This window comes from Diadema setosum, chromosome 18, assembly GCF_964275005.1.
Source record: "Diadema setosum chromosome 18, eeDiaSeto1, whole genome shotgun sequence".
NCBI lineage: Eukaryota > Metazoa > Echinodermata > Echinoidea > Diadematoida > Diadematidae > Diadema > Diadema setosum.
In genome coordinates, this window is record NC_092702.1 from 7,512,314 (window position 1) to 7,535,544 (window position 23,231).

The 23,231-nt window shown below is 38.6% G+C and overlaps 1 protein-coding gene across 1 annotated transcript in view; it reads left to right on the forward strand.

Annotated features, from left to right (window-relative positions):
• The window catches only part of LOC140242072 (slit homolog 2 protein-like), a 156,059-nt gene that overhangs the window by 118,607 nt on the left and 14,221 nt on the right, over positions 1-23,231 (forward strand). Inside the window, exons 19-25 of the mRNA XM_072321831.1 lie at positions 3,240-3,311; positions 7,000-7,071; positions 10,017-10,180; positions 13,146-13,278; positions 13,915-13,983; positions 16,907-16,978; positions 20,184-20,255. Of these exons, the coding sequence (XP_072177932.1) occupies positions 3,240-3,311; positions 7,000-7,071; positions 10,017-10,180; positions 13,146-13,278; positions 13,915-13,983; positions 16,907-16,978; positions 20,184-20,255 (654 nt within the window). The remainder of the gene's footprint in view (positions 1-3,239; positions 3,312-6,999; positions 7,072-10,016; positions 10,181-13,145; positions 13,279-13,914; positions 13,984-16,906; positions 16,979-20,183; positions 20,256-23,231) is intronic.

Here is a 23,231-nt window from a genome sequence, read left to right on the forward strand (position 1 = left end):
AAAATGAGATTCACCCCACTCATTCGCAGATGAAGAAAGCATCAAGTACCAGGAATGCGATAGCTTTCATTTCATATCATCAACTTAACGGTTAATAGAAAAAGCAATCCAACATTATCATTGTGTCACCTTTTGTCATTCCGTAGTCATCATTATCACCATCGTTCATAAATGACAAAATGTATGGGAAAACAATCATGTTTATGATATCATTGAGTGGATTCATTTTTCAGTGCATACATGCCCAGTGAGCTTAAAGAGGATGATTTTCTGCATTGGTTCACGGCGAGTTCCCATTCTGGATGTGTTAATTGTCCAGCACCTGCAAGACTATAATTTCTTGACCGTCCCATTCTCGTAGTGAACACATTGATTTCTGGGATAATTTGCAGCAAATATGTATCTTGTAATTAAATTGACACCACTGAAATTCACTACGTGTCTTAATTTTAGAGAGATTAGATAGCCCTGGTTATATCTAAAATCTGTACCTAATCAGAAAATTTAATACAAATCTTGCTAATTTAACAGACAAAGAGGAATTTCAGGCATCAAAAGTAAATTTTGCAATTTAGAGGTTTTTGATAATTCTGCAACCTACTGTATATAAGCAATAGTATAGAGAAGTTTTAATTCAACATATGATATACTGTCAATGAATAGTACCCCCCCCCCCCTGTTATAAAACAAGTACAGCATCAAACCCAATATTTGTAGTCTGTGGGACCATTAGGTCACCCCAGTGACGATATGCAGTATATTTGGTTGCAGATTTGAGAATTCTATGCCTGGCGCAAATCATGAAATGAATGATAACGTACTAAGCCATGACCAGGTTCTCCTCAAAGCTGACAGCAGTATCCCACTATGCACTGCAATATAATATTGCTTATAATTCAGTGACTGCAAGCACTGATTAATGAATCCACAGAGTTGTCTTAAAAGTATCATCATCATCCTCATCATCATTATGAAAATTGGTGAAAAATGTTGAATTTTCTCATGAAATTATGACAGCAAACAGAAATCATGCACATCATATTATTATTCATTATTAGGTATTGGTCATTACACTCCATCCTTTCATTTATCCATTGTGCCCACCTTGCATAGCATGAATAATTTAAACCATCATTTTTCTATATGATATGAAAATAAACACTGCATCTTGAAAAAAAAAATCATGAAAGCATGTATTCGTCCATAATCACCTTTCTATGGAAAATATTTAATTCGTCATCTAAGGTACAATGTGCAGGTCATGGCAGTGTCCCTGGATATATTCATGTAGGACAAAACCTGAATTGGTGTACATGGGCACATTCATTGTAACCTGTTCAAAACTAACAACAATATCTGAAACTGATGGAACTACATATACATGTATCTGGAGAAAAAAAATCATGCTGTGAGTTTATATTTCCATGAGGTGAATTGCACTGTAAAAATTTTTCATGCCAAACTGTGTTTCACACAAATGTGTACCATGAATGCAAGTTACCGTTACAGAAATTGTTGTGAGGTTAATAATGGATAGTTTGAATGAGGTACAATGTCATAATGATATGACCCAAGGAAACTGGGTTCAACTGAAAGTAATTATGTGCTTCAAAAGTACTTTATATAACTATTTGCTTATTGACCTCGGGCAAATAAAATGTCACATATAATTCAATACTGCTTTATACTTCAGGGAGGAGGTAATGCAAATTTAGGCCTTTTGAGCAATGATTTTATACTCATTCAGATATGCTGTGACTCTTCCAAGAGTCATTTCCATGCAGCGATTAATTTGTAGTGTTTTTGTTATGTATATTTACATCTTCATTGTGTAGCTTCATTTGTGACTCTTGTTTGGACACATAAACTTTAGGAGAGGTATACTTTTCTTTTGGAGGTAGAGACCTCCAGATTTAGAACAGTTGACATTGTAGATTTGTAAGTCAATAGACCTGCTGTGGGTGTTTTTTTTAACACTTTTTCAAGAATTCAGTAGAAACCTGCTTCATGATATGCAAGTGTCGGCATGCATTTATCAGAACACAATGACATGTATATGAATATATAAACATGTATTATGTACATATACAAAAACGGACAATGTACTGATTTCTAATCAACTGATTTAAACATTTTTTGTGGTTTGGGTGTGATGGTAAAAGCTAACTAATCACCTTTGTACATGCAGTGGTAAAAACATGATGCATCTTCACTGGCACCATGTTTAGCGCTGACTAATGAAAGTGTATTGTCACAAAATTGGTGAAAATGGTGGGAGATATTGGTTTAGGTGGATGGTTTAAATTTACTTTCTGATTTCTAGAGTGAAATTTTGTGGCATAATGATTATTATACACATACAGTGGAGTGATTAATCCGAAGTGAGGGACATGACTTATTTGTTTTCAATTTACTTGCCATTACCGATGTCTGTGATCATGTCATGAGTCATACAAATCTTTCTTTGACCATGATATCAAGAAGAAGCAGTAAAATTTAGGGATTTCATGTTTCACAAAATGTTTTTTCTCAGTGTGCCACAAAACTTGGAGTCCATTTCATGTTAGTAAAAAACAACAACCCAAAACATGAAAACTGTGTTTTGCCAGAGACTTTGTACACAGGCACACACAAACAAAATTCTGTTTGCATGAGATTTCTGGCTTCTACAGTTCTAAAAAGTTATAGTCCTGAAATATTGTTGAAAAAAATTATAATTTAATGAGTTACAACATTGCAGTATCCAATGTTTGTTCATTTTTCATAAACTATTGTGACATTAGGAATAATTATCAAAGTGATGTTTGGGAAGGGAAGATTGAATACAAAGTGTAGTTCACTGAATATAAAAGGAATTTACAATTGGTTGGAAGTAAATGTGCTCAAGACCCATGAAAAAAAAATTAAAATAAAAAAAAAAAACAAAAAAAAACACAAATATTTGAATCAAAAGAGTCACCGTCAATAAACCACAAGATTATAGCAAAGTTTTAGATTTAAAATCTGTTAGGATCCACTTAAGTCAGAGGAGTGAGCAGAAATTCTTGTTACAAATTTTGTTTCTTAGCTTTCAGTCATCATGATGGTAAGTAAAGACAAAATGACTGTCTCTCGGAATGTGATACATGGACATTCCACAGTTGTCGGAGGGTGTCTTTGGTAATGTTTGGGATCCTCCATCATTTCAATCTGTGGTGAGTTACTTACCCTGGTGCTCCTCTATGTACCTTCTCCTCCAGGATGCTGAGGAGCAACAAACTGACTTGCATCACAAACGAGACGTTTACCGGCCTGAGATCTGTCAGATTACTGTGAGTACATATTATCCCTTTCTCTTCCACATCTATTTCTTTATGATTGTGATAATTGGGTGAGTCAGTCACTTCCTTATTTGTTCCCTTTCACTCATTGTGTACTGTACGAGCTGAAATTTTCGCGTACAGATATTTTTGCGAATTGGTCCTTCGAGGACATTTTCGCGTGTTGTTAATTTCGCGGTTGCGAGGGTCTAACTGAACTTACTTATTTGTGCATTGTTATTTTCGCGTGTTGTTATTTTCATGATCCAAAGGCGATTCGCGAAATTCGCGAAAATAAAACCACCGCGAAAATTTCAGCTCGTACAGTATGTTGTCTAAATGTTTATTCAAAAATATCTGAATTTTTTCAGTTAATCATTGAGTACACAAAACTGAAGAAAAACCGTAATTTGGGAATGTGTATATTGCCCGTAATATTTCAGCAAATATCTTCTCTCTTTTGCATACTGTCATGTGTAGATCAGTACATACAATGTATGTTACAAGAGAGTGTGTGTTATTTTGTGTGTCAAGTCACATGTGTATGAACAAATGTGTGCTTATATTCACCAATGTTATGTGTGTGAATGCAAGTTCCTGTCTGTGTGTGCATTTCATTTCTTTTCATTGGTCTGTATCTTGATGGAAGTTTTTGTTGGTGTATCATACCGTTTCAGATTGGTTGAATGCAGACATCAAGCAGATACATGCATGAAGCCACTTTCATTTCTTGCTCTGACTACTTTGAACAAGGAATTGTAAATTTGAAAATGAAAAAAATTTATTTGCACACTTTAAGTGGTATTTAGCAGGTTCTCTGAAATGTTTTTGTAATGTTACATCATGTGTACTTCTTTATTTATGTGTTTTTGTCTGTGTAGGACACAATGTAAAGCAAAGGAAATGTGAGAGAAAAAATTGGAACACCAAAAATGTCTTTTGATAACTTGTTCTTGTAGATGACCTTTACATCAGTGGAGTTAATGAGGTCAGCTTTGTATGTCCCGTTCCTTGGAAGAGTTGTGATGAGGATGTGTTTGATATTACTCCTTGGCCAAGAAGTAGGCCTCAATATATTAAGGAACTCGGATTCTTGTGAGATGCTTGATTGGGGAAAATGGGTAGCCCCACTGCCTCCCCCTCCCGCCCCCGCCCCCCCCCCCCCCCATGATAGCCTCTGGACTTGGAATTTCATATTTCCGACAATTTCCATCAAGCGGCCGGGCATCAATCATGCAGTGGACGCTGACCGTCTGCCCGGCCAGCCCTGGCCGTATGTTCGCCACGGCATGCTGCCTCTTGATGGTCCCCTTCCTGTTTAAATCCTGAGACACGTCATCACCAATTAAACAGTCTGATGTAGGGAGGATTCATCTCTTACCCACCCTGACCTAAGGACACCAGTGAAATTTTGACCAAGTTTATGATTTTTCATAGGGCTTAGATGCCATTGTTATCAACAGTGGATGAGTAGGCAAAAAGATAAAGAAAATGATAAAGAAAACCCAAAGGGCAAAGGATACTACATGGTGAAGGTCAGAATAGTATGACTCTTAACTTTTCTTCTTCTTTTTTTTTTTCTTGGGGGGGGGGGATGGTAAGTGAATTTGAAAGGTCATCTATCTTCTTGCGTGTGTTGACCCCCTTTCAAACCAAAACCCACAAATTTCGAATATCTTAATTTGTAGTTTGTTGCTTTTTTCAGATTATATTGGATTTCTAGTTGTAGTAACTAGGGGGTATACATACAATTTAAACACTTTGATGTTAACAAGTAATCTGATGTTTGAAATATTTACAATACCTCAGGATTTCAACAGAGCCATGCATCATCAAAAAAAAAATAATAATAATGGTACCAAATACAAATTGAAAAATGCAGAATTGCACATGATTGATTGCAAACATGTCTACCCATGTTCGGCTTTAGTCAGAGGATGGCAGAGTAGCTAGTTGCTAGTGGTTTGCAACTGAATTGGAAGTGCAAACATTTGCAGCCTCATGACGAGGCCTGCAACGAAGGAATAAGCCTGGCTTAGCTGCCATCATCCCTATCAGAGGAGACACTGGGTTGAATACCAGGACAAACAGAGAGGGGTGAAAAGATGACCCCTTGAGGTCAGAAGAGGTGTCTTGTCACTGTTGTATCTCCCGTTTCCATGGTGACATCCTGTCCGACAGATAATGTCACATTCCTTATCTTCCTTTTCTTTTCTTTTCTGTTCTTTTTTGTCCAGGATGATGGAGGGGAAAAAATGATAATGAGAAATATTGAAAGAGTCTCAATGGCTGTGTCAAACAAGACTTCAAACATGGTGCACGTCACTGAAAATAGAATGAATAATATGTCAATGTTGATGTGCGTGTATGCACAGGTGCACGTACCGACCTTGATCTATGCTCCTCTGAGAAGGAGTTCACTTCCCTTCTCTTGATGCATGCATTATTCCAAAAGAGATATGTGTGGTGAAACTCTTCAAGCACATGGGAAAAATGCTACCATTAAAAAAAAAAAAACGAGAGAGAAATAAAAAAGAAGAAGTGGGAAACAGAAGTGAGAATGAAATGACTTCATTTTGATTTTAAATCAGGGGACAGACATGTTAATTGCAAGTGTTGACATCTGCTGCATTGTATCTCGAAAAAGGGGAAAAGTGTTATCCTGTGTTCATGCTTCTTGTGAGTTTAGGCATACCTACTGATCCAACAGATGACAACATCCTTTAAATATCCATAACACTGTTTTTGTATAAGACTTGTTCATCATTATGAGAATGCATGTAAGGAGAGTCAATTGGATTTTATGTGAAGTTTGTGACTGGATACCAATGCCAGTGACCTGACCGTAGATCTGATTATCATAGAGATTCTAGTGCATGTGTACTGTTCTATAATGGTCTCTAATGTTTATCAATCAAAAGCTATTAAACAAAAAGGTGCAATCTGGCATTAGGGGGTTATGTGTGGAACATTTTCATCCTGATAATATGCAATCTGGCATTAGGGGTTATGTGTGGAACATTTTCATCCTGATAATAATAAGACAATGGAACAGAGGGTATGTATTTTCCTCTCTTAACCCCTTAATTCTATCTATCTATCTCTCTCTCTCTCTCTCTATCTATCTATCTATCTATCTATCTATCTATCTATCTCTCTATCTCTCTATCTATCTATCTATCTATCTCTCTATCTTTCTATCTATCTATATTCTCTATCTATCTATCTATCTATCTATCTGTTTTTCTATTTATCTGTCTGCCTATCAATCTACCTATCTACAAGGTGTATATAGTCCTATCTTTCTATCTGTCTGTCTATCTATTAATCTATCTATCTATCTATCTGTCTGTCTATCTATTAATCTATCTATCTATCTATCTATCTATCTATCTATCTATCCATCTATATCTCTATTTGTCTATCTATTTCTGTTTTGTTACCTATCTCTTTATCCATCTATCTACCTATCTATCCATCTATCCATCTATATCTCTATTTGTCTATTTATCTATTTCTGGTTTGTTATCTATCTCTATATCTATCCATTTAACTGTCCTGCATCTTATTGCAACCTCCTTTTATTTTCTTTAAGGCACAAAGATACCTTGCCATCATGTGTACAATATGATAATGGTTGTCATGGTTACTGTGATGAAGTTTCTGAACATGTATCTCGTCTCTTGTTTTTCTCTCATAGATCCCTGTACGACAACAGCATCAGTACCATCATGCCTGGCTCACTAGACTCCATGAAAGAACTGGCAACATTGTAAGTCATCCCTTACAGTCAGTCTATATCAATAATTTGGGGAAAATTTCCATAAAAATGCCAAATTTCTCCTTTTATCCAAGTGGAATGCAGCTCGCCATGGTGAATTTCACGTACCCAATGCACAGGAAAAAATATTATATTTCATACCTGTATCCAGGAAATGAAATATGTTCTACTGCAAGATGAGGAAATGTATATAATAAAAGAAGATTATCATTGTACCCCCTGCTTTATTGGAGGGAGATCTTGTGGCATTTTTAGCTCACCTGAGCCAAAGGCTCAAGTGAGCTATTGCGATCGCCCTTCGTCCGGCGTCCGTCGTGCGTCGTGCGTCGTGCGTCGTGCGTCGTCCGTCGTGCGTCGTCCGTCGTGCGTAAACTTTTACATTTTTATCTTCTTCTTGAAAACCCCAAGACCGATTTTCATCAAACTTGGCAGGTAGCATCCCTAGGGGGTTAGGAACTCAATTTGTTAAAATGGGCACCATGCCCCACCCAGGGGGCCCCCAGGGGGGCCCAAACCCCCCAAAATTAAGGAATCTGTAAAAATCTTCTTCTCTAGAACCAGAAGTGATAGAGCTAAGTTAATACTATGAGTTAGTACATTGATGACTGTAGTTTCAAGTTTGTTCATGGCAGAATCAGGGGTGCCCCCCTTGGGACCCAGGGGAGGGGGGTGGGGAGGGGTCCTAATGGGGCCTAAATTATACATTTTCATCTTCTTCTTGAGAACCCCATGACCAATTTTCACCAAACTTGGCAGGTAGTATCCCTAGGGTGTTAGGATCTCAATTTGTTAAAATGGGCACCATGCCCCACCCAGGGGCCCCAGCGGGGCCAAACCCCCAAAAATGAAGGAATCTTTAAAAATCTTCTCTAGAATCAGAAGTTATAGAGCTAAGATAATACTATGAGTGAGTACATTAATGACTGTAGTTTCAAGTTTGTTCATAGCAAATCCAGGGGTGCCCCTCTTGGGGGCAGGGGGGGGGGGGGTTGGGAAGGTCCAAATGGGGGCCTGAATTGTACATTTTCATCTTCTTCCTGAAAACCTCATGATGGATTTTCGTCAAACTTGGCAGGTAGCATCCCTAGGGGGTCAGGATCTCAATTTATCAAAATGGGCACCATGCCCCACCCAGAGGGCCCCAGGGGGCCCCCAATCCCCCCAAATGAAGGAATCTTTAAAAATTTCGGCCCTTATTGTACATTTTCATCTTCTACTTGAGAAGCCTGGTCAAATTTTTGTAGAGCTGTGAATAATTTAGATTAGTGACTGCGTGAAAGGTGAACTTGCGATACTCAGGTGAGCGCTAGACCTGCGGGTCTCTTGTTGTAATATCTAAACAAACTCGAGAAAAAGTGTGATAAAACTCTTGTGGATCTGCTCCACTATTCTGCCATTCATTTTCTAGTCTGAAGAGTGTTTTGTGACTGCCACTGTTGGTAGATTCCAGCACTTGCCCGAGTTTCTGCATCCTTTTCAGTGATCTGGCCAGAGGGTATGTGTTGTTTTGAAGGATGTTCACAATCAAAAAGTGAACCTAGGATCTATGTAATGCTCCTTATTGAATGCACTATACTTCTGTGCATTAAAGTAATTACAAGAAAACAACAGGGTGAAGGAAGTCTAAGAAAGGAAAATTCCTGAAAGCAGTGATATTGTGGATATGACACATTTTGCAATTTCATTAATTCTTGGCAAATGCCCTCATAAAATTTAAATCTCACATCTTCACTTTAGGGAAGGAGAGCTTGATCTAATTTAGTACTGGGAAAATAACAACAGCTGCTCACATCTTCCGGGGGAAGAAAAACATTGACATTGTTGTATTCTAAACTAGTTCACAGGAGTAAAGAGCAAAGAAGGAATTGGATTTGGAGTGGGATGACAAAAAATGGGAAAAATGCTGTCATTACATGTAGTTCCTCAGCTGACTAGCAAAGAGCATCACTTTTATTTTTGGCACTTTTGAAGAATGAATGCTGAATCATCAAAGCTTGGGTATTTGACCAAGTCATACATGCAGAAGAGTGTCATTCACAATCAAGCATGAAAACCTGGTAATGGGTTTTGACCTATACAAGAGGCCCATCATGGGTCACCCTTGGATGTGACAAAATAGGATCATAGCAGGGTTGGGAACTTCTTAGCCCCTCCCCCCCCCCCACCTCATCTTCAAATTCAATGCCAGGCTAAGTACCCCCATCCCCACCCCCTCTCCCACATTAGTGTAGTTTTATGCAAACTCCTGCTGAGGTCATACCAAATGAAGAATCTACATTTTTACAAGAGGTCTGGGATGAGTTTGTCATCAGATTAGAAAATATTTAAGTAGAACTGAATATCATGAAGATTTTCCTTCCATACCTTTTTCTACAAGTAAGAATTACCCTAAGATCAACCAACAAAAGCTAAGAAATAGAACTATGAATCAGTCAATTCTAAATGTAGTATCCTGGCCTATACCAGAGGCCTTGGTAACATGTACAGTCAGGCGGATCAAAGCAGGACACTGGTGATATTTGACCACCGCTTTCCATTACTGGCAATGCTCAACCCTCCCCCCCCCCCAAAAAAAAACAAAAAAACAAAAACAAAACAACAACAGCAACAACCAACAACAACAACAACAACAATATACACATTTTCTTTCATTCATTTCATTTCATTTCATTTATCAATTTTATTTCATTTATTCATATTCATTCTCAACAAAGAATATAAGTGTACAAAACTTATCATGCCCCCCCCCCAAAAAAAAAAAAAATCATTCCTATGCACTTGTGACTTCTTTTGAATGTGCAGATTTAGTTTGTTTGATGACAGTTATGGTTTATTACATCTGCAAGAAGTGCTCTCAAAGTTGTATGATTGCTCTGATAGCCCAGTTGACTTTACTGTCAACTCATCAAGTTTGACAACTTGTCGTTTGCCATCAGAAATCTGCTGGGCAACCCACTCAACTGTAATTGTCACCTGTCCTGGCTTCCGGACTACCTAGCGGCCAGACAGATTGTCACCGGCGAACCCCGATGCCAGGAACCACTCACCTTCCAGGACACACCCATACAGACCCTGCGCCGGGACCAGTTCACTTGTGAAGGTGAGAGAGAGAACATTTATGGAAACAGACACCAATTGAAAATATTTCCAAGAAGAAACATATAGGAATATATCAAATTTATAATGCAAGAGAAGCATCAGAAAAATAGTAATGATATGGAAAATTTATATAGCGCTTCTTGTAGACAAACATGTTTCAAAGCGCTTTACAATTATCAAAAGAAAACAAACTTATAAATAAACTACAAATACAAATAATCAACAATTCACTATCATGAGAAATGTTCTTGAAATAAATGTTTTTTGAGTTTCTTTTTGAAAGTGTCAATGGAGGTGGAGGACTGAATATGAGTAGTGAGATTGTTCCAGAGAAGGGAGACACAAGTGGAGAAAGTGCGGTCACCATATCAGTTGTAGGTAGAAATATATAGGAGAATATAGATGTATCAAACATAAGAGATAGACATACATATATCAGAGGCATATAAGAACATATGAAATATAAAGCATACAAAATAGATTTACTGTAGGTAGAAACATATAGTATACAAAAATAATGAGAGATGATAGAAATATGTAGTGTGTGAGAAATAGGGCACAAGTGAAAACATCTGACGTGTCAAAAAGAAATGTCTGAAATATTCAGTCAAGGTTAATGGCAATTCAAGACAAAAATGCTACCAACTTTACAAAACTGTGACATGAGTTGGGTCTCAAGCTATGGACTTTCTTCGTAAGATTCAGATTCCATCAATACATAAAACTTAAGAGGACAAAACAATGACATGCAACTAGATGCAACAGAGGACTTGTACCATTTGATCAGGATAATGTAGTCATAACCATTCTGATAGCCATGTGTGTTGTGCGTCTTCCATGGGTGCTTTCACATATCAAATGCTTTTTCACTTTCATTCAAGAAGAGATAACAAAATAAGTTGGAAGAAGTCTTACATCAAGAACTTGCTAGATATGTGGCTAACTGATGTTATGTACATGTCACCTGATGTTCAGGGTTCACCGTTCCTCGGAAGGCTAGCCGTAAATAGGTTTCCATTTTGACAGTTCACGTCAGGGCTGCATATATAGTTTACGTTCTTAAGACATGTTCAATATGACTGCTTGAGAAGTTAGTGCACTGAAAATTAAGGCCTTTAAATCCTTACAATCAATTTGTTACTTTTTACTTACAATGCATATTGATATGGGTTAGCCGATTTGTGGGAATAAGGCATATTCTAAGTAGGCTTGATGTGTGTTATTTGCATAGGCCAATAGAAGATGAGTTGGCATATACTGCTGAGGTTGTGAGTCACTCATTGGATGATGACAGCCCGGTTATCCATGACAGAATATGATAGTGCCTGACAAGTTGTCTATTCTGGGTTACGTCTGGTCATGGTGTCAGACAAGTCCCCCCTTATTCAGCACTTTGATGGGGTTCCATCTTCTTGTGCTAAGTAGACTCACATCCAACCATAGCCATTCCTCGCTGAAAAGTTGTAGAATCATTTCAGGAGCTAATTCCTGTGATAATCCTGTGATGATTCGTACGAGAGTGGCCGGATCAAGTTTGAAGAGTTATTTTAAGTCATCTCCCTGCTTGATAGCAATTTAGGCAGATGTTCCATTACATATGTTTCAAGTTCACTTAATACAACAGTTGATAAAACCATGCATACACTCTGTAAACCTATTAATCTGTTGTAGACGAGTTCCGAGTATACTTGGGCAAGTGTCTATGGGAAAGGCTTGTTGTAGCAAAATCAGCCCGTCCTCAACGGGTTAAAGAGAATCAGTTTTTAAAAATCTTTGCCATGTATTCTCTGTCATTGTAAAGATACACTTAAAAGTGTACTGTAAGTCATCCATTCTCCAAGTAATTGTACTGTGAGAATTTATGGTTGCAGCAGTTCAGAAGGTTTCAAACCTTTTGGTCAGGGGCATTTTTGATGGAATGTCTGAAATGGCACATGGCCATGATTTCTTGACAAGTTGCCATTATCAGTGTTGTTTAAATGACCCATGAAATCACTTCCGCTCCACTCATATATATGTTTTGCTGGTGGGCTGTGTGTGACCTAGCGTTGAATTACTCAATACAGACATGGTGAGGAGAATGCCCACGGTCTATAGAGTCACTAGCTCCAAGAAAAGATAAGGATTGATCCTTGACAACTGTGGATAGAGATTGCAGCCACAATCTCTAGTTTTACGGCATTGACCTCTGCTGAAAGCTATGTGCTTGCTATCTACAGCAGAACATGCTCTCCTTTGTGTGTGTGTGTGTGTGTGTGTGTGTGTGTGTGTGTGTTTCCCAAGGGTGAAACATGACATCATGTAGGATATTTAGACATAACTATGGCAACGAGAGAAAAATATTTCCGAGGAGTGTATTCTTGAGTAATATCAGTGTTTGAGAGTATATGTGCTGTCTTTATGCACCATACAACATTCAATATAGAAGAACGGGTTATGAAAATACCCTGTGCTCTCAAAATATGTTCAAATGGATGAGAATACGGGCAGAAATGTTGTTAAATTTATATTCACAGAGTTGCTGATTACTGTCCACAATAATAATGATGATATTTACACAGTTTGAAATTTATATATTACCTGTTCCACCATGTTCTGAAGAGGCATTCCTTTTGTGCCGCAACTCAGAAATCTCCAATCATATTTCCTCAGTCCAACTTAAAATGCACTTTAATTCTAGTGAATGGATCCTAGTCACCTAGCAAGTTAATAAAGAAGCAAATACTCAAGGCATTTCATCTGATGGAGAATTTCTGTTCTATACAGACTTGCTTCATAAGATATCAAAATTTAAACATTTTAATTCAAACAATTTTAAAGTAGTTGTAAAGGTGTATAATATTTATAGATATGTACTTCCATCAGATGATTAAGTGACTACAGACCTCCTTCATAGATTTAGCATGATGGTACCTCAAGCTCACATTTTGTCCTTTATTATTCTGTGAAATCTCATTCCATCTCAGGCAATGATCACAACAGCTGCCTGCCCTCGTTGGCCTGTCCGAGAGAGTGCGCCTGCAGTGGCACTGTGGTCAGATGTAGCCGCAAGGAACTAACTCTGCCTCCTCGCAACATCCCGTCCGGCGCCACAGAATTGTACGTCGGATAAGTGGTTTTAATTTGACGATGATAAATCGATGGATATCGATTTCTTCAATTATTTGCACAAGTAATGACCTTGACAGTACTTATTCGGTGGGTGGGAAACGTCAGAATGGACAAACAATAGAACCAGGGGATCAGACATTATATGAATTGCACAAACAAGGTTCAGGAAGTTGTCTCGAAATAATGGATGGGATTATTTGGGTATATCATCTGTGTGTCAAAGTGTCATCCCTTACTCCAACTAAATTAGACTGATTCAAGGGAGGTTTTAGTTTTAAAAAAATGCCTTTAGATATATTTTTGTTGTTATTTTTTTCTCATCCCTTTTTTTTTTTTTGCTCACATGTGTGTAGCTTGGTGGGGAAGAAATTGATACTGAGACGGGGCCTGTTAACATCAGCTTTCAAAAGAAGAGGTAAAACATGCGTGAAGTTTAATAGCTGAAGCCTGTCACCGATCCTCTTCGTTCATCTTTTTTTTTGAAATATGTTACTCAGATGAGTGTAAAGTATTTGATCAAAGCATATGTGTATATACTGATCAGGATGCAAACCCATTCCTCCTTCTTTCAAAGTAAACTTTGCTTTGTGACCATTTTTTTCCCTCTGGTTTTTGTCTTTGCAGGTACCTTGATTCCAATCAGCTGATCACGATACCCGACAGGTTGAGCAGTCTGAAAAGCTTACACACGCTGTAAGTGAAGTTTCCACATACACCACCAACAGTTTTTACTAACTGAGACACATCTGGATCATGTTCCATTCAGTGCTTTTGCTGCAGTGGCTGCACAAAATAATCAGAATTACCATGGCCACATGAATGACCACATTGTGAATGCAATCTCTTTGACTATTATATCAAGTTGGCCACTGAAGTTTCCTTCTCCCATGCAGACTTGTAGCCATATATTTAAAAAAAAAAATTTGATACAAAACACAATGGTAGGTAAGTACCACATTGCCAGCCCACCATACAAGTGGCACATGGAGAGACTGGAGCATGTTTTGTGCTGTCTTTGTTAATGCTTCTATGTCATCACTCCAAAAAATGTTGATTAGTGTACACTCCTGCAGGAATCAATTCTTCTATTAGTTGTACAGTTGAACCTCTCTTATCCGGCCTCCCTTTATCCGGATCTCTCTATTATACGGACGCAATCTCGCCGTGATTTTTGTTTTGATAATTACGGGAGGAAAGGGGGATTCCTAACCATCTGAGAACTCCTACACAAACACACATGAATTACATATTACTTCGAACATGATTAACATACATTACATCAAATTTCCTTCCAAATTGCTTACCTTCAGACATTTTAACATCCCCAAACATCCCCAAATGTAACAATGAAAAGGTTGCAGTATACACATTACTACATATGGTACTACAATTCGCTATGTGTATGTATTGACCGATTCTGTGACGCACTATGTGTATTTTTGGCATGGGCGCAGCCATAGTGGGTGTATCAGCCGACCCCCCCTCCGCACTCCCCCACCCCTCTCCCTACATTAGCACGCGCGCAGAATGAAAAACTGCTTTAGCCAATAGGCGTCTCGTACTGAGTGCGCGTATGCTTGCTTAGTGCGCGAACCTTTGTTACAAGTGCGTGTAAACATGTTGCCCCGGGGTGGGGGAGAGCAGGGGGGGTCGGCTGATACACCCACTATGGCTGCGCCCTGTGCCGTAAAATGTCTGCTGCCCTCAACGAACCCGAATCGGTCAATATGTACGTGTATAAAGCATTGAGTCTCCCGTATCCGGCCAAATCCCTTATCCGGATGAGCCCCGGTCCCGACTTGTCCGGATACGAGAGGTTCAACTGTATTGTGTGATTAATACAGTATGTGTAAGATTTGGGTGAGTACATTTACGAATGCCCTGATGACATGCACGTACAATGTCATACCAAATTGCGGCTCATATTCTCAGGAATGACAATGTGACGAGTGAAATGTTATCCTCGAAAATCATGACAAAAGATGCAATGACAACACCATCTTTTGAGACACTCCTTCGTTCATGTCATCACCTGGTAAACTCTCGTGACAAAGGCAGGCAAGGAAGAGTGTCACTCCTGACCACATATTTATCAAGTTATCAGAAGGGAAGTGAGTTACCGAAACGATGATGAATTATGCAAAAAAAAAAAAAAAAAAAGGAAAGAAGAAGGATCCTCACTTAGTTTTCAGCACCTGAGAAAAAAAAAATTAGCAGAAATCCACATCATAATGAACCTTTCAAACACAATTAGGGCTGATCCTGACCAAAAAAATGATGGTTTCTACAGTCCCACATGAAGTCAATTAAGTCTGCCTCACAAACCGATTCTGACCGGGAATCGAGACTCTCTCCTGTCATTCCCATCTCCTCGATGGATGCCGGTTTAATCCATTCTGCAAAGAGAATCCTTTTCACTCACTCACTTGCCCCATTCATAACACTGTAACTGAATTACCTGATGGTGGTTTTGCGTCACAGTCATTCAAGGATATAGCCGTAATTTCATGAGATACACAGTGAGACACATGTACCCGAGTGACCCATCTTCAGTGTATTGTTCTTACTAAGTATGTTTGGAAATTGGGCTGATTTGATTATAACTATGTCATTTATCAAACTGTCACATCAAAGTGATTCATACTTCCATATGATAGTTTCAATGACAGTTGAGACAATTACATAATCAGAGAGATTAATTTTCTCAGTGCATTTTATCAAATAGATATAGATATTTGAAAGGCATCGTTTACACTGTTTATGAATGAGGCCTCAAACAATGAACCTTGCCCATGGGAGTGTATATTGATTGGGTTGTCATCAAAGATATAATCAGCAGCATCAAACAATCAATTCTTGGAAATTCTGCAGCTGGCTCTTAGTTTATTGGTCTTCATTTCGAAGTCGAATTCAATTTCTGTTTTTGTTTTCAAGTTGTTTTGAAGAATTTGTCGTCGTGTTTATTCCGCATCTATTTTTAGAGGGGAAGAAACAAGGGGAAGTAACTAATCAAGAAAGATAGACATTTTATGTATGATTCAATCTTTACTATTAGTGAAGCCATGAAGCTACTACAGAGACACCCTGTGTCTTTCTACATTGATGTTGGATGGACAGAAGAGTGATGTTGACTGCCCTATCAAACAAATTACTGTGAAACCCTTAAATTTGTTGTCAGGAATTACTGTGATGGGACCGATTTCAAAGATGTGTTGAATGGATCACAAATTCAATTAGGACTTACCATCAGCCATAGGGTTATCATAAACTTTGTATATCATAATTTCTAGGGAACCTATGCAGGCATTCATTTTAATTTCTCAATTGTTTTGATTTGTGTGGATGTCACAATATATTTTTATCTTAATCAGATGTAAACACACTTCAATTTCATGGTATTGCAGGAATCCTTGGAACACCATTCAGAGTAAATATTAATGTACCGGTACATTCTTAGATATTTCATAAGTGTGAGTATTTACACTTTTGTCCTTCGAGCTGCAATGTGTGATGTTGAATAAATCCATTTTTGGAGTAGACAGAATTGCATCGGATTGGTTTACTCTGATTCAGTGAACTTGAACTATTTGAAACTTCTTCTTCTTCCTCTTGGCAGGGATCTGAGTATGAACCAGATAGCGATGCTGCCCGACTACGCCTTTGCCAACATGAGCAAGCTGTCCACACTGTGAGTCACGCGGCCGCGCCGTACATCTGTCTTCGGCGTTCGGCCACTCTCGCAAGCGAGAGAGAATCATGCTCCTCTTGTCTCCTCACATCCCTTACTCCCCAACCGAAGCCCTCGATCCGTGTGCTTTCTCCTTTCCTCTCTCCTCTATGCACTTCCCTCGTTTGGTCCCACGAGATAAGCCAATCCCCCTCCCCACCCGCCACCCACTCTACATCCCCTCTATCCTATCTTTCTTGTCCCTCTTTAATAGTAAAAGATCTTTTCACCTGTATTTTGTTGCCAGGATAGCTGATTGTGTACCTGTTGAAGGCTGGCTCCAAGTATACTTGGACAAACTTGTTACAGGAGTAACAGCTCATCCTCAGTGGGTTAATATTTGCTCAAAGGTTTACATGTTCTTCAGTCCATTTGACTCGAATTACCAATATCTTTGTAAGTTAATTTCGTTTTGAAATTAGGTAGGATTTCAAAAATAGGATTTCAATAACAAAACACTTCTCCTGAGTAGGTACACAGAAACATCTATGATTTTGTCCTAATCACACTGAAAGAGAAAAAGAAAAAGGGGCCGTTGGTCAGACCAAGCTGGTAATATTCAGTCAAATCTTGGACTGCAAGTAGTAAGTCAGTGACCTCATCAAGGCTTGTCAGCCCTTTGTGCAAAGGTTCCATCTGTGACCTTTATCGAGAGGGGGAAAGACAGAGGTGACAAAGAAGAGTTAGTTTTTGACGTCCGGGGAAGGGAAGTAGAACCCGTAACAGACCTCGGCTGAGCTGATGAAAGCAGTGATAATCAACTGTGGTGCGTCAAGAAGAGCCCCCTCCGTAAAAACCGGAGGAAGGGGATTTCCCCCCGCCCTGACTGTGTATATGAGTAACGGGGGTGCACTCTTAACACCCCGTGCTGAATGGGATTCATTTTGATGCTCCCCTGGCTCTGATAGATAATCGATCTTGTAGATGCAATTCATGGTGTAACCTCCACTTATCGTTGCAGAAAAGTAGGTTGGAATTGTCTGGATGCTTTGAAACAAGTTATTAAGCATCTTATGGTCTTGTCTAGAGTGCGCATTATTCAGGGTAAAATTGCTTCTTTATTTTTGATCAATGTTGATTCAACGCAAAGACATGAATGATTCTATAGCGATAGTTTTTCTTCCAAAAAATCAAACAAACAAACAATCGAGTACGATAAATGTCACAGTGCATCTTCTTCTTGAACAAATTACGTCAAATGTTCGCCCTGCCTCCGCCGGTGCACGCATGAGTTTTGTTATCACCGTCTTGTAGTTCTGTGAACCCAAATTAGTTGCAAATTGGATTAGGATCTGCTGATTTCCTGGCACTGAGGACAACGACGCTTATCCTCCTCACCGGGGGTAGACGTCACTCAAGAGCCCCCTCTATCTCTTTCCTATCCTGGTCATGTCATGCAGTGCTCTTCGTCCTTCTCGTGGCGCTAACCTTTCACTGAGGTCCCTGTAACACACGTCTCACTCCAAATGATGAATTACTCTTTTCAACTCTGATTTTCTTTCTCTCCCTTTCCCTATATATCTTTCTATTTCTTTCCATTCATATCTGTCTATCTCTCCCTTTACCTATATATTTTTCTATCTCTGCCTTTCCCTATATATCTCTATCTCTCCCTTTCCCTATATATCTCTCTATCTCTCCCTTTCCGTGTATATCTCTCTATCTCTCCCTTTCCCTATATATTTCTCTATCTCTCCCTTTCCCTATATTTCTCTATCTCTCCCTTTCCCTATATATTTCTCTATTTCTCCCTTTCCCTATATTTCTCTATCTCTCCCTTTTCCTATATATCTCTCTATCTCTCCCTTTCCCTATATATCTATCTCTCCCATTCCCCATATATCTCTCTATCTTTCCCTTTCCCTATATACTTCTCTATCTCTCCCTTTCCTTATATTTCTCTATCTCTCCCTTTCTCTATATATTTCTCTATCTCTCCCTTTCCCTATATTTCTCTCTCTCCCTTTTCCTATATATCTCTGTATCTCTCCCTTTCCCTGTATATCTCTCTATCTCTCCCATTCCCCATATATCTCTCTATGTTTCCTTTTTCCTATATATTTCTCTATCTCTCCCTTTTCCTATATATCTCTCTACCTCTCCCTTTCCCTATATATTTCTCTGTCTCTCCCTTTCCCTTTCTATCTTTCTTTTTCTTCCTTTCCCTAAGTATCTCTCTATCTCTCTTTTCCCCTATGTATATAACATTATATATATATATATATATATATATATATATATATATATATATATATATATATATATATCCCTTTCATTATGTATCTCTCTATCTCTCCTTTCCCCATGTATCTCTCTATGGCCCCGTTGCAAGAAAGTTGCAATCAATTGCAAATAATTGCTAATTTTGAAACAACCATTCTGATTGGCTCAGGGTCTGCTCTATTAAGAAGACATGCATGCAACAATGATTTTGATTGGCCAGTGACAATCAGTTGCAAGTTGCGTTTAAACGCAAAGTTTCTAGCAACGGGGCCTATGTCCCTCTCTCCCCTTGCAATATTTCACTGCAACTTTAATTGCCTTTTTTGTTTCATTTTTATTTTTCATTTGTTTGCCTTCAAAGAAAATAAATCTGATGTAAGTCCCATTTCTCCAATTACTTTTCCCTTTTCCTAAATGCATTGTGCCTTGTGTATTACTTTACATTTGTGATGACCACATTTTTACTGCATTGAGTAAATCTGTTGAAAAAAACATCAACAGACACAAGTTAGGACTGTTGAGGAAGGCTTTATCAAAACTATTCCTTTTAACCTCCATCATGAAACTGCTTAGATAATACACAGAAATAGAAGAAAAATTAATTGAAATGAAATAAAGTATATTCTTCCCTTTGTAAATCAAGTTTGTGCCCATAATTGCCAGAAAATCACTGGTAAACTAATAGTGACAATGTCTGTTTTAAAAAAAGGAAACCAAGTTCATTATTTTTCTTTTTAACATTGCAACCTCTATGCACTTGTGGATGAAAGCATGTTGGCAGTAGAAAAAGTGTCCCTCTTAAAATGAACCAACTAAAAGATAATTATCAACACATTCTACCAATTGGGAATGATCACAATTGAGACAGGATAGATACACCATGTCTTAGATTCTTCCTCAAATGAGATTCTTTGTTTTTTCTTTTCTTACTTCTATTTTCCAGAATCCTGAGTTACAACCGAATCAGCTGTATCCCATCGGGAGCGTTCATGGGTCTGACATCCCTAAGAATACTGTAAGTATTGATTGTTCAGCAACATCATTAGCCTTAAATCCTATAGGGAGAGGTTTGTCAAACCATGTATCCCATCGGGAGCGTTCATGGGTCTGACATCCCTCAGAATACTGTAAGTATTGATTGCTCACCAACATCATTAGACTTAAATCCTATAGGGAGAGGTTTATCAAACCATGTATCCCATCGGGAGCGTTCATGGGTCTGACATCCCTCAGAATACTGTAAGTATTGATTGCTCACCAACATCATTAGACTTAAATCCTATAGGGAGAGGTTTATCAAACCATGTATCCCATCGGGAGCGTTCATGGGTCTGACATCCCTCAGAATACTGTAAGTATTGATTGTTCAGCAACATCATTAGACTTAAATCCTATAGGGAGAGGTTTATCAAACCATGTATCCCATCGGGAGCGTTCATGGGTCTGACATCCCTCAGAATACTGTAAGTATTGATCGCTCAGCAACATCATTAGCCTTAAATCCTATAGGGAGAGGTTTGTCAAACCATTGATCAGCCCGGATAGTTTTGTAACTTGCTTCTGATTTGGCCCTAGCTCCTGGTCTGTAACATCAGTGCCCCCAAACCAAATTGCAGGAAGGGTTTACTATCATGGTTTGAAAACACTCGGGCCAGAATTCTCAGCAGTAGCTACTGTGGTATATAGATTATTCTCCTTTTGACTGCACATATGGGCTTGACACATTGCATAACCTGCTTGGCATTTGATAATAAAGCACACCAACTCATGCATATTGAAGGTGCACATATTCTTCACTTGTTGGAGTTGCTGGACTAAATCTCAATCATCGATTGGATGTACACAACGCTTATTGTTGTCTCAAGTACAGGACTAGATTTATTCAACTTGACAGTTTCTTCGCATTGCAATCGGGGAGTAAATTTCATTTCTGCTGCACTTATGTCTTTCTAGGTGTTACTTGATACCCGGGAAAAATAATTCAATCGCACTTGCACTTTTGACATGTGCATTGTATTGAGTAAGGGATTTAGATACTGATGCGTTAGCAATACCGTTGGTTTGTGCAAAGAGTGGTTGGGGAATAATATACTCACTTATACTCAATGAAGCATTCTATTTGGAGGCGGGAAAACAAGCACGCACTGTTGTCAGCTTCTAGTCAGATTCATTGTCAGTACAAACAGGATAGGAGCCTGTGGGGAGCCAAGCTCCTCTCTTTTTTCTGGGAGATTGCGTGTGGACAAACCTTGAAGGATGACGTACTGCCTCCAATCCGCAAACGTGCTGCTCGCAAAATTGTTTGGAGAGTTTTAGTAGGATCAAGGGCGTGCCTGTTGATGTTAAAGGGACAGTTGGTCAAGATCATCCGACTAGAAAAGTTTTATGGACAGTCAAATTGTCCCGGAGTGATATCATTGGAAAGTAACATAAAGCACAGTTAAGTTGAGGTTATTTTCATTGTCATTACTTTCACTCATTCCGCTGCCCTTGGTTTGGTCATAGATTATTCCAGTGAACACCACTACATCAGTGTAGTCTGAGTGATTTGAGTGATTGCAAACAGTGAAATGCAGAGTTGACCTCTTTTGTGGAAATCATTCTAATGTGGTGTTTGTTTCAACATCTGCAAAGGTGAGGCTCATTCTTCAAAATTTATCATCAACTATGTCAGTACTTCTCAATTCTCAGCCCCCAAAATGCTCACTACAAACAAGAATGGGACACAGAGAGAGTTTTTACTCTTCTACAAGTTAAGCACTTCAAAGAACCACAAAGTTTTCAGCCAACTATTGTGAACTCTATACCATGGAGCTTAGTGTCGTGAACCCTTTGATGGAAGTCCCAGATTCCTACCAGCATGATGTGACTCATTGCACGACAATTCAAGGAAAATATTGGCGTGCATACAGCGTTGAAAATGTCAGCATCTATCACTCATATTTGGCACTTGGGACGAAATTATTCCATGCCAGAAAAGGGGTTTAGTTCACATCAGCACAATTGTCTGAACAACTTTTGTTGGAATTTGTCTTTTGTTTAAGTTTTGGAAGTGCAAGGTGGGATTCAGATCAAATTTATTCTTTGGTATGTTTCCTGTCCCCTCATGTCTGTCATTCTGCCTGATGCATGCACAGTTGCTGATATAAGCCAATGAAACAAAGTATTGACATTATTTTGCCTATAGAGTACCAAAGTGTGATGTTTTAGGCATTCATTGCCATGGAAACTGAATGTAACAACTGCACCTGGCCCAAATTTCTGTAAACACTATTGTTGCTAACCATGCTCATACCTGGTTCCAACCCAAGCTGTGAAGAAAAAGACTGTGACATCATCACTTCAGTACTCTTTATGCTACCATTTCACACACAACAAAAAAAACAATAAAAAATAATGATAACTTCAATTTTAAGCTGTGGCTAGCCTTTATTATTATCATTATTTGTGTTTAAACTTTGGTCTGGACCTCCAGCTTTAATTTGCAAACCAAGGGTTCCTTTTAATTGTAACAGTTAATTATGAAGTCAATATGTTGGCCTTCTTTAGAAAGTGTTATCACAATCTTCACAGCACAATGAGTGAGAAAGCTATTTTGATTGATAGATTGCTCTTTCAGTGAATGAAGAGTTGTGGTTTGTATCAAGTGGAAGTATTAAAAAGTTGTACGCCCTCGGGTGTCAAGAGATGACTAAACTAAGGATGTGTTAAAGTCTTAAGTGGAAACACCTTACAGTATTCAAGTTCAAACTGAGCAGACCCCTATATATCTCATTATCACTCTTCCCCATTTTGTCCTCTGTCTGTCTGCCTGTCTGTCTGTCTGTATCTCTGTTTCTCTCTCTCTCTCTATATATATATATTTCTCTGTAGTATCTCTAGACCCAGCTATCTATCTGGATATAATTACAGATCTCTTTTATCCACTATGTATCTCCCGATCCATTTTCCATGGAGCATGATATCTGTCATCATTCCTGCGAGCCCCTAA